At 34.7% G+C, this 15,462-nt stretch overlaps 1 protein-coding gene across 3 annotated transcripts; it reads right to left on the bottom strand.

The window, feature by feature from the left end:
- Positions 1-322: 322 nt before the first annotated feature.
- Positions 323-12,276, bottom strand: LOC126705627 (mediator of RNA polymerase II transcription subunit 32). Of its 3 annotated transcripts, none has more exons than XM_050404728.1 (3): positions 12,102-12,271; positions 10,549-10,991; positions 323-662 (listed from the first exon to the last, which is right to left on the bottom strand). In XM_050404728.1, the coding sequence occupies exon 2, from the start codon at positions 10,978-10,980 to the stop codon at positions 10,549-10,551; it is 432 nt and encodes a 143-aa protein (XP_050260685.1). In that variant the 5' UTR covers positions 10,981-10,991; positions 12,102-12,271; the 3' UTR covers positions 323-662. The 3 variants fall into 3 exon arrangements, with proteins under 3 accessions (XP_050260685.1, XP_050260687.1, XP_050260686.1); XM_050404730.1 differs by lacking the exon at positions 323-662 and adding an exon at positions 8,781-9,075 and having other exon boundaries at positions 12,102-12,276; XM_050404729.1 differs by lacking the exon at positions 323-662 and adding an exon at positions 9,672-10,091 and having other exon boundaries at positions 12,102-12,276.
- Positions 12,277-15,462: the final 3,186 nt, after the last annotated feature.

The raw sequence follows: 15,462 nt of genomic DNA, 5'->3' as shown, positions 1-15,462 counted from the left end.
TTTCAAGAGCGAGTATACTAAAATTCAGCAAGATTGGACTAGTACACCTACTTAATTTAAATTTTTCCTACATATATTTTATCAATTTTTCCACCATATGAAAAAACTGAACTCAAGAGTCCAAAAGATCAACTGATGCAGATACCATTGTCCACAGAAATCTATCCTGAGTCTTATTTTGTACACGAACGATGAATCTAAATCCTCTAAGGAAGCCATGATTGTGAGACCTGCGATCAAGAGGCTTGGTAATCAGACTCATCACAACTAGAACTCCCAAGTCCCAACCCCTTCTTATTCATTGATACACAAATTTGATAAATTAATCACTCAAAAAGCAAAAGGTAGATTAGTAAATGCATGGTAAGGGAGAAAATTTGTTATAATATATTACACCATTACTAGTTAGCATGACCTTAAATTGGAGATGTAATTGTACACATCAAACCATGTCAATTTGGAAGGCGGGGTCAAAATTACAAAGAGAAGAATCCCAAATGCATGCAAAGTTATCCTCTCCGCAAGACTGCTAGTCCTTGCAGCTATCAGATACAAACTTCAGCAACAGTAAAGATGAGCTGCAACATTGAATCCCCAGTCTTCACATCACAGATCACCAAGAAAGATTATCACAACGCCATGCTTTTCACTGATCTCCAGCACTGTGATAGCAAAAAATCAAAACCATTTTTTTTTTTTGATAAGTAAAAGAAATTTTATTCAAGAACTTAATAATGAGTCACCTGAGTATACAGGAAGTATTAAGTAGGGGGCCAACATAATCAAATACATAAATTACAAGCATCCATTAAATTGTAGACCGAAAAAATAGAATGGCTTCCTATGATAGACATCCAGTCCGATAGAGTTTTAAAGAAGAAAAGTTTTAAATCAGCTATAGTCCTTTCAAAATCTTCAAAACACTGGTTGTTTCTCTCCCGGCAAATGCACCACATCAAACAATGAGGGATAGCCATCCAAATAACACCATTACGATGATGACCAAAATTTCCTTGCCAACAAGCAAGGAGCTCAACTACAGTCTTTGGCATTGCCCAGTGGATGCCAAACAAGGTGAACACCATAGACCACAACTCGTAAACAATAGGACAATGTAGTAAAAGATGGTCTACCGATTCTCCATTACTTTTGCACATATAACACCAATCTAAAATCAACACCTTCTTACGTAAATTATTAATGGTCAAGATAGTTCCTAAAGCTGCAATCCAAACAAAGAATGCAACTCCAGAAGGAACCTTTTGCTTCCAAATACTTCTCCAAGGGAATGATTGAGTACATACACCCAACAAAACCTGATACTAACTGCTTAACTCAAAGCCCTTGCTTTTAGTAGGTGTCCAACACATCTTATTCTCACCAATACCTCTCAATGAGACTCCATATATAACATTCCAAAAAACAGACAAGGAATCTGATTCCCTATCATGAATTTCTCACAGGAATTCTAAGTCCCAAAAAAGAACTCTGTTAGGAAACTACATGAGATCAGCCATATAAACCTCCTTATCATTATTGATTTTGAATAAATCTAGAAAACACGTACTCAAAGGATTATCCTCACACCAAACATCATGCCAAAATTTCACTCTAGGAATCTCCAATATGAAACTGAATGTAGTGAGAAAAAGTAGACCAACCACTACTAATAGTTTTCCATAAACTCACCCCATAGGAGCCTGGAATCGAATTAGAGCACCAACCTCCCTCCTCAACTCCATATTTAGCCCATATAACCCTTCTCCATAACGCTTCTCTCTCATACCCAAATCTCCATAACCTTTTTCCCAACAGTGCTTCATTAAATTATCTCAAATTTCGAATTGCTAAACCCCAGACTGGATAGGAAAGCATACCTTGAACCAATTCACCAAGTGACATTTAGAATCATCTCCCAGACCACCCCAAAGAAAATTTCGTTGAAGTTGTTCCATACGGTATGCTATATATGCCGGAATTGGAAAAAGGGAAAGGAGATAAGTAAGTAAATTCGATAGAGTACTTTTTATAAGAGTAAGTCTCCCCCCTTTGGATAGATACAATCTTTTCCATCCTGCTAACCTCCTTTCCACCTTCTCAATGATGGGATTCCAAACTGCTCTATCTTTCCATTTTGCACCCAATGGAAGGCCTAAATATTTCATCGGAAGTGAGCCCTGCTTACAACCCAACGCATCTACTAGCATCTCAAAATTTGGAACCACTCCCACAAGAACAAGTTCAGACTTATCCAAATTAATTTTCAATCCCAATACAATCTCAAACCGTGACAAAACTAGGCGCAAAAACAAAATCTGGTCAATATCAGCATCGCACATAACCAACGTATCATCTGTAAAGAGAAGATGAGTTACCTGTAAGTGATCACCTATGGAGGTAGCCACATTAAATCTAGACAATCGACCTTCCGTCACCGCCTTATCCATCATTTTGCTAATTGCCTCCATAACAACAACAAATAATAATGAAGACAAAGGGTCACCTTGTTGTAAGCCTCTATAATTCTCAAAGAAACCACATGGAGCTCCATTAATCAGACGTGAGAATTTGACCGTGGATATACAGTAAAAAATCCATTTTCTCCATTTTTCTGGGAACCCAAGTCGCTCAAGTATATACATTAGGAAACCCCAGTTTGCATGATCATAAGCCTTCTCCACATCCAACTTGCATAACACCCCCGGAATTCCTGATCTCAGCCTATTGTCCAAACATTCATTTGCAATGAGACATGAGTATAAAATCTGCCTATTCTTAACGAAGGCATTTTGAGACTCCGAAATAATATCCCCAATCACCTCTTTCAATCCATTAGCCAATACTTTAGCAATAATTTTATAAACCCCCCCCACCCCCCCACCCCCCCAATCAGACTAATAGGCCGAAAATCTTTCACCTCTACTACATTTGACTTTTTGGGAATCAAGGAGATAAAGGTTGCATTTAAACTTTTCTCAAACTGACCTCTCTCAAAAAGAACTTGAAAATTCTCCATGAGATCTGATTTGATAACATCCCAACAATCTTAGAAAAAAGCCATAAGGAAACCATCTGGGCCAGGAGTTTTATCCCCCTCAAAGTCTTTAACTACCCCAAAAACTTCTACATCATCAAAAGGCCTCACCAACCTGCTAGCCTTGTCATCAGAGATTTTAGGAAAATTCAGCACATCCAGATGTGGGTGATAGATTTTATGTTCCGTAAATAAATTTTTATAAAACCGAATAATGCAAACCCCTATACTTTTTTGATCTGAAGTCAAGACCCCATCAACCTTGAGATTAGTAATTGCATTATTTCTTCTATGTGAGTTAGCCATTTGATGAAAGAACAACTCCTTCAAGTAGAACATTCTTGATTTTTGCCGCTAACTAATCTCTTCCAAAAGGCTAATTTTTTAAAATTCTGTTTGAAGCCTTGCCTTCTCTAACTTCTCCTCTTCTGATAGAACTATCACTTCCTCTTTTGCATCCAAAGCATTCAAATCACTCCACAGTTGTATTTTTTTTACAACCACGTTTCTGAACTTCAATTCATTCCACTTCTTCAAGTATACCTTCAAGGCTTTTAATTTCATGGCCATTTTGTAACTAGGTGTAACTTGGAATTGATAAGAATCCCACCAATTTTTCACCTTCCCCACAAAACCTTCCACCTGGTGCCACATATTCTCAAAACGAAAAGGTCTTCATCCCTTTTGAATTGCACCACCCTCCAAGATAATTGGAAAGTGATCAAATAAGACTCTAGCCAACCTCCTTTGTGACATATTGGGATAATGATCTTCCCAATCGGGAGAAAAAAGGAAACGGTCTATCCCGGATCTAGAGGTGGAATTGGACCATGTATACCTACCACCTGCCATAGGGATATCCAACAAACCATGCACAGAAATGAAATCTGAGAAGTCATGCATTGCTTGAGTAAAATTAACAACCCGTAATCGCTCCGTTGGGAAACAAACAACATTGAAATCCCCTAATACACACCAAAGCACGTTCCACCAACTATGAAGACCCGACAATTCCTCCCACAACAATCTACGCTCCCTGTCCACATTAGGACAATAAACACCAGTGAATGCCCATTCAAAATTATCACCCACATTCTTGAACCTGCAAGAAACTGAGTAGTGCCCCGCAGCTTCTTCTAAATTCTCCACTACCCTACTATCCCACATAACCAAAATCCCTCCTGAGGCGCCCAAAGAACCAAAGTACACCCAATCCACATAGTGACAACCCCATAAACTTCTAACAAATCCCCTAGTAATCAATTCCATCTTTGTCTCTTGTATACATATGATATCAGCTCGCCACATTCTGATAAGGTTCTTAATTTGAAGCCTTTTATCCCTTTCATGCAGGCCTCTCACATTCCAAGATAAAATCTGCAAATTCATTTAGACACAATCAAAGCCCTCGCCCTACTCACGCTGCGAGGCCTAACTGAAGAAGAGTCATAATTAACAGAACTAAATAAGCTCTGTAGTTCCTGTAAACCCCTCCCGCCTCCCTTTATTTTCTTTTTCTGAGCAAACAACTCAGACTCCCTCTGTTTCATCTTCGCTTCAATAGCCAGGAGGAAACTTGTTGCCACTTCTTCCAACCCTTCAACTGAAGTCTCCAAAAAATTATCAAACCCCTAGAATTTACTTTGAAACCATTGAGACATTTGTGGTGAAACATCTTCAACCCTGTCTGAATGGTCCCTTATAACTGGAGCCTCCATTGAACTTGACATCACCAAAGGGATTACACTCAATGGCTCTAAAGAGTCCTCATAGTGCTGACATACATCAACCAGATCACCAGTGTCTTCTGAAGAACAATCGGAATCAACATCCTCCACAAGCACTGTATCCCATTCAGAATTACTTTGTATAATCTGAAGCCTATTCCCTGGATTAATAATTTCCTTTTGTTCCACATCAACATCAGAAACCAAAGCACTATCTATCAATTGGCTTTTGATCTCAATTGGTACCACCACTTGTCTCTCATCTCTGAGTTCAAGAACCCATTTTTCCGATGTACCCAAGTCTTACTGGTGCAAGGACAGAATCTGGTGTAACTTACTTTGAAGAACTGCAAATTCGCCGTCAGAATTGGTATCGGAAGGCACCAAGTGAGAACCACCCGAAACTGACTTGTCGGTACTTGGGCTTGCCGATACAGACAGACATGACAAAGCGAGCAGTTCGGGTCTAGTCAGTCGGGTTGCGGGTAAAAAATGGGTCATTTTAAGCGAGTTAAAAACGGGTTCGAGTCAATCGGGTTGCAGGTCGGGTCGAGTTGACCCATATTTTTCACATGAATTTTTTTTTTTTTAATAAAGAAAACAACATGTATTTGCCATTTGGAAAGTCATGCAACAAATTACTTGATGTAAAATGCATTACTTTGAATTCACAATTTATATCAAGAATGAACTCAATTAAACTTATTAATACTTATTCAATAATTTTAAAATTATACAAATCTTAACATTACTATCTAAAACAAAATAACACAAAGATAAGTAAAATAAATACACAAGTTTTATTTCTACACATTATTAACACCCCAAAATATAAAACAAAATTACAAATAACTTATTGGATAACTCATTAGATAAAGAATGAAAACATATAAGAAAATTACAAACTTGAAAATTAATTTTATAATCTATTATCAATTGTGGTTGACACTCTATTTCAATTTTAGATATACATTAAAGTTTGATTGTTTACTTATTTATACATGGTCTCTTTTATGAATATCATATCATTGTTAAGCAATACACACTCTAGAAAATATCATAATTTATTTTGAAAAACCGTTTATTTTAGACATTAATTGTTAAAAAAATAGATCTAAGCATTCATAATTTATGCTAATTTGATACTTTGGTTTCACTATTTTCACACTTGTGAATGTTTCTCACACATATCTACAATTTTAAATCTATGCTTTTAACTCTATTATAACCAGATTATCTTGGCATGTACTTTACTATTTGATACCTAAAAAATCTTTACTCATTACAAAATGCTCAACTATTCATCTTTCAATTAATTGGAATGCAATTATGTAAATGTCTCAATTGTTTCCTTAAAACTCACACAACAAATAATTAAACCAATATTGTCTTTATTTTATTTTATTTTTTTTGCCAATTTTTTTTTAATTCGGGTCGGGTTGATCCGCAAAAACACGGGTTGGATCACAAGTCAACCCGTTTTTGCTTTGGGTAAAAAAAAAAAAAAAAGATTTGGTTCAGGTATTTTTCGGATCAGGTCGAGTCAGAATTTTCGGACCCGTTTTGCCATGTCTAATACAGATGGTGAGACAAGAGACAGAAATACAGGTTCTATGATAGTGGCATATCATGAATCGGAATGCGCCGAATGTGCACCATCGGGGTGGGTCACCGCCGAAACTGGCTTGTTGGCACCTGAGCTAGCCGATACTACTGACGAGAGAACCATCACATCTTGCGATTTTTTGAACCTGAGTTTGAAGGCTTGGTCGTGATGTGTGAGATCACCGTGGTAGCTAACCAAGATTTTAAACACTGACTGTGGGCTGGGTTTACCAAAGTATGGCTTCGGCATGGCCTCCAAACAGATTTGGGCTTGGCTGTTTTAAGTGGGTTAGAAGTAATAACATTATGAACAGTGGGCCTTAAAGGTTGCACCACTTTGGGGCCCACTTCGTTAACCTCAGACCTCACTATAGCCCATCTCCCATCTTTCCCACGCTCCACACCCACACGCATAAAAAGATTCAAGGTCAACTCAGGTTTAGGGTTTATTTAGATACCGCTTATTACTGAAAACTGAAAACACTGTTACAAAATAATTTTTAAATACGTAAATAGTACCGTAGGACTTAGTTTTAAAGTTTTTTTACTGAATAAAGTACTTACGGGTCCCATGAACAGTGCACTAGACCCATTGGAAAAGCATGATTTTGCTGAAAACACTTTTCTCTTCCTACACTATAGCTGTGGGTCCCACATCTGAAAACATGAAACACAAACGAAAGAGATTTTCATCACAATCCAAACGAATACTTTATACCGTTAATCTCAATTCCATTTATTGTTGACAAAATCTTCGCCCCAAGTTGCTCTCTCTGTCCTTGTGTACTTTCCTTGCAGGTATCGCGGTTATTACGGTTGAAATCTCTAGGATTTGAATTTTAAACAAATGCAGTTTTATTCTTTCCTTTATCCCCTCCGCCACCATTGTTTTTCCAGTTCCTCGCCACTGGCAGCGCCAAGTGTTAATCAGGGTGGTCCTATGACCACCCTAAATTTTTTTTTTTTTAATATAACTTAAAATTTTTTGAGTTTTAAATTAATATGGGTCTTTTGACTATTCTAAAAAAAATAAATAAAAAAAAATAAAAAAATTAACCACCCTAAAAAAACCACTTGAACACCCTTAATAAAATTGAGCCCATTAAAAATAAAATTCATCCTCTCCAAAAATTTTGGCCATTGAATGTTGAAAAAAAAATTTGCAAGAAATGTTATGTTCACAATATTTTCGCAATATTTTCGTAACAAATCCTAAATAACTTGTTACTGATAAATAGAAAATAATTTTAGTAGTAAGTTCAAATTAGAACCAGTAAAAACTTACAACCTAGGTTTTGTTATGAAAGTATTGCAAAAATGCTGTGAATATAACACTTCTCAAAAATTGCTCAAACAAACATATTAGCCTAAAATCTCAAATCAAACGTTTAATTGTGATTTTTAAATTGTGTTTCAACTGGCATATTTTAAAATTGCTATTTTTTATATTAAAAAAATGCACACTTCTCAAATAGCTAGTCTGTGAGTATTTGTTTTAGTTTTTAGCTAAATTTGTTGAATTTATATGACATATTTTTTCAAAAAGATAATGTATTTTGTTTATATTAGTACTTATTTAGGCAATATGTTAGTAATTGAATAAAGAATCAGTAACTTAATAATTGTTTGATTGTGTATATTGAAAAAAAATGTAACTGATAATATTGATAGTGAAAAACTATCATATCACACAACAATTTTAAAATATGAAAACTTATGAAAGAAAATTTTAAAACTTTATGTATTGGAATATGTTTTTATTTTGTGATGTTAATATATTCAAGTTTTATTATTAATAAATTTTTTAAAATTAAGTGTTTTTAATGACCGCCCTAAAATTACTTTCTAGAGCCGCCACTATTCCCCGCCACCACCGATGCAAAGGTTTTTGAAGCATCTCTTTTGGGAATACCTATGGTTGCTTGCTTGGAAGCTAGAGACTCCGAGTCTATCGCCTTTCGCAGGTGTAAACCAAAACTTCTCCAACCACTCCCCGACTTCCCTACTAGCACCGCTATAGAACCCTTACGACAACCATGAATGAGTTCAGATATTAATAAGAAAGAGCCATAGGTGTTGGATCCCAACTGAAGAATAAAAAATTTGTCACCCTCACGGAAGGATTTCGCAAACTGACCACGAGACTGTCCAGAGATCAATTCTTCCACATTGAACAACAATCTCCTTGCACTTCCTTTTCCCATGAAAATTGATCTTAAAGAATCTCTGCCTCTCTCATAAATACGAAGCTAGTAAAACGTGCCACCTTCCTCAACTGTAAACTCTAAAGGTTTTTTATTCAACGAAGAAAAAAACAAATAAATACAAAGTTTTGGCTCAAACAATCATAAGGCATGATAACCCTTTTTTCAGAGTTTTGGCTCAAATAAATACAGATAAGAAGGGCCTTGATGTGATAGCTAGAAGAAGTGATGCCTGCCGCATATAAGTCTTTATTCAATAGAGAGTGCTGCTACTTCAACATATAAGGTGCATAGTGTATGCATATAGCTCATCTCCAACTATGAATACATATGTAAGAAGTGCAAATAGAATTACTCTCATAACAACAATAAGCGGATAACTCTTCAACTTAGTGTGGTGTTGATTTTGGCAGCTAATGGAAGGTCCGAGTTAGAGGCTTATTCAGCTATCTTCCTTTGGCATGTATCTTCCTTATATTATGAAGGACAAAATTTTCCTCTAAACCTGTTTAGAAGAAAGTTCCTCCAACCCACAACGTGACAAGTCAAAGGACATCCATACTTTTAATCATATGACCTACTTAATAGTCATGTGACTAGTTTATTGATTTAATGAATCATGTAGATAGTGGTATAAACCGACCCATAATGAGTTGGAGGTGCCAATTAAGTTACAAGGCTCTTAGCAATTATATTTGGTTTTAATTTATAAATATGTGTATTCAAATCATAATAATTTTTTAATTTGTTCTCTGAATTTAGTTTTCAAAAAACTTTTCTTTGGTAAGTACTTTTCAGAAAACCTATTTTAAACAAGCAATTTTTAAACGATTTTGGGCTAATTTTTACTGAGAAATTAAAGCTCACATGAATGAAGTGCATCTTTCAAACCACATGTTGACAAATCGAATTCGAGCCAAACCAAAGGCAGCTAGTGTAATTGTCCCTAAAAATAATAACCATATAGGAGATGAAATTTCAACGGTAAAATAAGTAAATGTTAAAATATATATATATATAGATATTTTTTTTAATGGTAAAATAAATACCTATAAAAAAAAAGTAAATGGTAAAATAAATGTTACAGATGGTCAGTTCTGATAATATCAAGATGAAAATTCTATTTAAAGGAAAAAAGAATTATGACAGATCAAAGAGATTTCTTTTGAAGCAATAAAAGACCTAAACAGTGTTGTACATGAACATTAGAATTCTAAGTGTATTGAACCATTAACAAGAATACTGGAGTTGGCAACCAGCACCTCAGATTATACTAACCATTAGGCATGTGACCTCTCCAGTGTGTATGTGTGTCTAACACAGTCACTTGATTTCTTTAATGACATAGAACCTCACTATGGCAGGGCCCTTTGCACTCACCCTTGAGAAGTAAACCACAGATACATGACCCCACCCACTAGAACCGTGTATCAAGTAGGGGAACTCCTAATAGGGATTGAACCCAGGATGTCTGGGTCCAAAGCTCATCCCAAGCCTCCAGTCCAACCACTAGGCTACACCCTGTCAGGTTAACACAGTAACTTGATATTGGTTGCTATTTCTTTACTAACACAAAAACGGATTACTATAAGAACTTTGGTGCCCACAAAAGTTATCAATGTGTGCTAATTAAAGAAAAAATTCTCAACCATTGGATTCCTTTCTTTCTTTTTCTTTTTACTTTGAAAATGCAAAAGATTTTTAAGAAAATGTCAAAGGGGCCACAACCCTAGTACAGCAGAACCATGAAGAATAAACATTCCCCAAGAAGCTAGAGTATAACAACTAAATTATTTCACAAGTTGTAATGAATATTTCCTAGTGGGAAAGATCAGCACAGGATAAGAAATGATTTTCAGTCATAGCATTGGCAATAAGTTAACCACACCTAATGATGTAAAAAAAAACTACATTCATTTTCAGATAAATTGGAAACAATAAAAGCATGACTTATTTCATTTAGATGAATCATATGTACCTATTGAGTTGCATCTTCAGTGAACCTAGCATCAAAAGGAGCAGAAGGGTGGGAATTGGCTGAAACAGCTGCACTTCCAGAACCATGCTGTAGTTCAATCACAAGCCATCGGACAGCCTTACTCATCTGTTCCAAACGGACTGCACTAATGGGTGGAAGACCAGTGCTCTGGCCTGACTTCCCAGCCGGTGAGCCAGTTGCTTCATCCACTAGGCACTCTGATCCTATCCTTTGCTTCACAGACTCCACAAACTCCTCTGCTTGGTCACAAGCAACTCTGAACAACTCCCACTTCTGCTTAAAATTTTCTAGAGCAGCATCTGTGGCTGTTGTTTTCTGGGCACCAGCAATCTCCTTGGCTTCGAGTACATTAGCTGCTGCAGCAACAAAGTCCTGATATGCATTGTTCAAAGCCTCTACAATGTTGTCCATTTTGGGCCTCCCTAGTTGGTAACAAATACAATTAACAATGAGAAAATTAAAATCGCAAGCAGTTAACACAGAATTAGAAATGAAAACCACAATTCTACATACTTTTGCAAGCTGTCTGGTTCATGCGACCCAGTTCCTATTAATTTATAGTCTCTATATTGAACCAAAGAAACTAACAAACAAAATTTTGGTTTGGGCATCGAGGACATTTTTTATAAAGCTATCAAGGGTTACTTCTAAACTAACAAAGTCTGGACAAATAACAAAATTATTCACACTATTTGTTGCCTCTATATTTAGACCATTCAATTTGAATCAGAAAAGCCAAGATGAGTCATAATTTGAAAATCTAAATCCTACCAAACGCTGGAATTGGAGTACACAGTAAACCATCAATATCACTCTCTTCCATATATGTAATTCCCATAAGTAAACAAAAGATTATGTCTAACATTGTGACATGAAATCCTACAAATGCAAAGGATATACATCAACAACAACAACAACAAAAATAAGAACAATTTATGTACATAGAGAGAGAGAGAGAGAGAGAGAGAGAGTTGAAGCTAAAATTACATAGGCAGAAACTGAAATTTTAAGTGGAAGTGTACATCAGGATTAGAAACATATTTCAGGTGCTTAATGTAACTTAAAACTTCAGCCTCCTCACTGTTAAGAAAACCTAAATAATACTAGTAGAAATAGTAAAAGAAAAAGGTAGCCGACCCCGAAGTTTTGGAAGTGAGGTTTAGTTGTTGTAGAAGTAGTAAAAAATGACAATTGAATCAAGGGTGTTACAGTTTTCCATAGGATACAATAACTGAGAAGAATACATGTGATTAGCAGGGCCGGCCCTTCCCTTAGGCGAGTTAGGCAATTGCCCAAAATTTTAGAAAAGAACCAACCGGGTAGTAGAGGATTTAGTTTCAAATGAATTACAAACAAAAATAATCTGGCACATCCTTTTAACCATAAAAACAAAAATTTTGGTAAATCCTATTAAACATTGGTTCTAAACAAAATCATTGACCAGATAAACTACAAATCCGGTCTAAGAGATTAACCACAAAACAATCACAAATCAAAACAAATAAATCCACTCATAACCCTAAAAATTTTACCTTTCTCTCTAGTCTGTGCTCTCCGCCTCTCTCTAGTCTCCAGCTGGACCGCCTCAGCCTCTCTCTGATTCTCTGCTCTCCGCCTCTCTCAAGTCTCAACTGCCCACCTCACCGTATCAGGTTCTGAGGTTCAGGAATCAGGTATAAAATTATAAATATTTGTTAAGAACTTAAGATAACTTTGTTTATTTGGGCCCTCCCTGGCTGGTTTTGTGACTTTGTTTATCACTTATCGGTGGCTGCCTGGACCCTCCCTGGACTGGGCGTTAAGTTTGGGCCTTCAAGTTTTTTTTTTTTTTTTTTTTTTGGTTATAGATAGGGTTTGTTTTGTTTTGTTTTTTTTTTTTTTTTTTTTTTTTTTTTTTGGTGGGTCTTATTATTTTATTAATAAGTCTTGTGTCAGTGTTATGGTTGTGCTTAAATTTTTGTTATGTTTGTGCTTAATTTTTTTTTTTTTAATTTATGCATGTTGAGATTGTTAAAAACTTGTTATTGTTCAGTGAAACTACAACAATACTTTTTATATAAATCATGTTTTATTTCTTATTTGCTCTATACTTGAAAGTTATTTTTTTATTTTAGTATTTATAAATATATTGTTTAATTAGAAATGTCTACTAGAAAATATGCATTTGGATATGAAAAACTTCAAAAAAGAAAAAAAGAAGAAAAATTAATTGAGTCTAAAAAAGGATCAATGGATAAATTTGTTATTGGTAATAAATAAAATATAACACAAAATTTAGATGAAAATATCACAAATGAGCAAGAAATTCACCAAAATAATTTAGAAGAAAATGATATTCAATTTTGCAATACAACAAATCTTGATAATGAACTTCAAAATAATTTAGAAGAAAATGAAAATAATGATGAAAAATATAATATAAAAATATTAAATAAACATTAATTTAATTAATATATAAGTATAAAAAATGCCTCATTTTTAGTTCTCATTTTAGGCCCCAAAATGTTTAGGGTCGCCCCTGTTTCTCTCTCATCCTCTCTTTGCCTTAACCCATGTTACACCGTGCTCCATGGCTGACCACCAAGCTCTCCTTCTAAACCTCCATAGCCGGAGCTTTTCAAGCTCATCACCTCCAACCACGCACCATTGCCGAAACCCAGCCAAAATCAATCACAACAAAAACCAGAAGCCCACCAAATCACAAATCAAATCACACCCACCGAAATCAAAGCATAAAACCCAAAAAATAACCAAAATCACAAAATGAAAACACTGAAAGTGAACCCACCGTTAAAAAAACATATATTGGTTTTGTTATTATATTTTAGAAGAAGAATCATCTTGTTGGACTAATTTTAGATCCAAATTAATAAAACACATACCACAAGCACGAATGATAGACTCAAAGTAAAGCAAAAAAAAGGGTATTTCTTAGAAAAGTGTTTTCAGAAAATAGAAAGGGTAAACAAAATATAAAAACTATTTGCTTCATAATCTCAAATAAATAAATAAATAACCAAAAATCACACACCATAATCTGGTAAAGTCTCGTGAGCCACAATTTCATCTAAGATGATCGTCTGAGTTAAGAGGAAGAGATTTTCATAGTCTTTGGCTCGGTAGCACAATCTTCGATTTCCTTTCTTGACGTGGTTTTCGTTCGCTCCTCTCCTGTTAGCCTAAGCAACGTATAAAGAGAGATAAAAGGAAGAAAAACAAAGCAATGCGTAAAAAAAAAAAAAAAAAAAAAAAATGGTGAGAGAAAAAAGACGGACTGAGATCAAGTGCATTGTTGTAGGTATTTTTTTTACATTTTTTACTCTTTTTTTAAAAAACTTTTTAACTCTCCTTTAATATATTTTATTTAACAGTTGAGATTGAAAATTATTTTTTCAACTTTTAATCTCAGCCATTAATTACAATTGCATCAGGGTATTGTACCTGAATCTGAAAAACACAAAAAGACCTACACATACACATACACAAGCACGCATAAATACATACACATACACATAAACATACATAAATATAAGCACGCATAAACACATACACATACAAATACATAAACACACATACACATATACATACATAAGTACACATACACACACATACATAAACATACACATACACATACACACACATACATAAATATACACATACACATACAAATACACATAAACATACATACACATACACATAAATATACATATACATAAATATAAACATAAACACACATCCACATAAACACGTATAAACTCACATAAACGTAAACATACACACACATAAACTTAAATATAAACATAAACATACATAAATGCTCGATTTAGCACAGCAAAGTAACTAACGAAATTGTTTGAGGATTGGTGTTAAATTACAATTTTTTCCAGTCTATATGAGGGTTTAATTTTTCTCAGTTTATATATGTGTTTATGTCTATGTATGTTTATGTTTATGTGTATGTGTATTTATATTTGTTTGTTTTTGTTTATGCGTGTTTATGTATATGTGTTTATATTTGTTTGTTTTTGTGTATGTTTGTTTGTGTTTGTATTCATATATAAACATACACACATACATAAACTTGCATAAACATAAATGAACATAAACATAAACACACATGCACATACACATAAACATACACACATACACATACACATGCATACGCATACATAAACATAAACATAAACACACATGCACATATACATAAATATAAACATACACATAAACATAAACACACATGCACATATACATAAATATAAACATACACATACACACACATAAACATACACATATACATACACACTCATAAACACACATGCACATACACATACACATACAAATGATTAAATACACTATTTCCTAACGGTTTAAGCTTTTGAGTCAGTCAGCAATTTATCATGGTATCATAACAATATGTCATACACTATTTCCTAAAAGTTTAACTTTTGGAACAGTCAGCAATTTATCATAATTTATCATAGTATCATAACAGGATGTCTTAATTTATTATAGTATCTTGGCTCACTTCAGTTGTGTTAAAATTATGGTTAAAAATTTACTAAATTCACCTTTTACTAACTGTTTATGTTTATGGGACAATCAGATATGCCAAAAAAAAAAAAAATTGTGGGTCTTGGCTTAGACTTTCCCCAAACCCAAACCCAAGTTCGGTTCTTGCTTTACAGCCCTTCAAATGGGCACAATCAATTTTCATTCCATTGAAAATTTCCATATCTATCATAATGTGTAAACAATAATCAAATAGTTTAGATTGAGGAAATTTCGAATTACCTTGGGTTTCTTTATATGGGTGCTGAGGCTAGAGGGACTACTGGGTCTTAGCTCCGGTGAGCTCGCCGGAATTTTTCGCCGGAGGAGGGTGGTGGTGGTGGT

The sequence above is a fragment of the Quercus robur genome, chromosome 11 (genome assembly GCF_932294415.1).
Source record: "Quercus robur chromosome 11, dhQueRobu3.1, whole genome shotgun sequence".
NCBI lineage: Eukaryota > Viridiplantae > Streptophyta > Magnoliopsida > Fagales > Fagaceae > Quercus > Quercus robur.
Note: the sequence above shows the minus strand (reverse complement) of the source record. Positions and strands in the feature narration are given on the sequence as shown.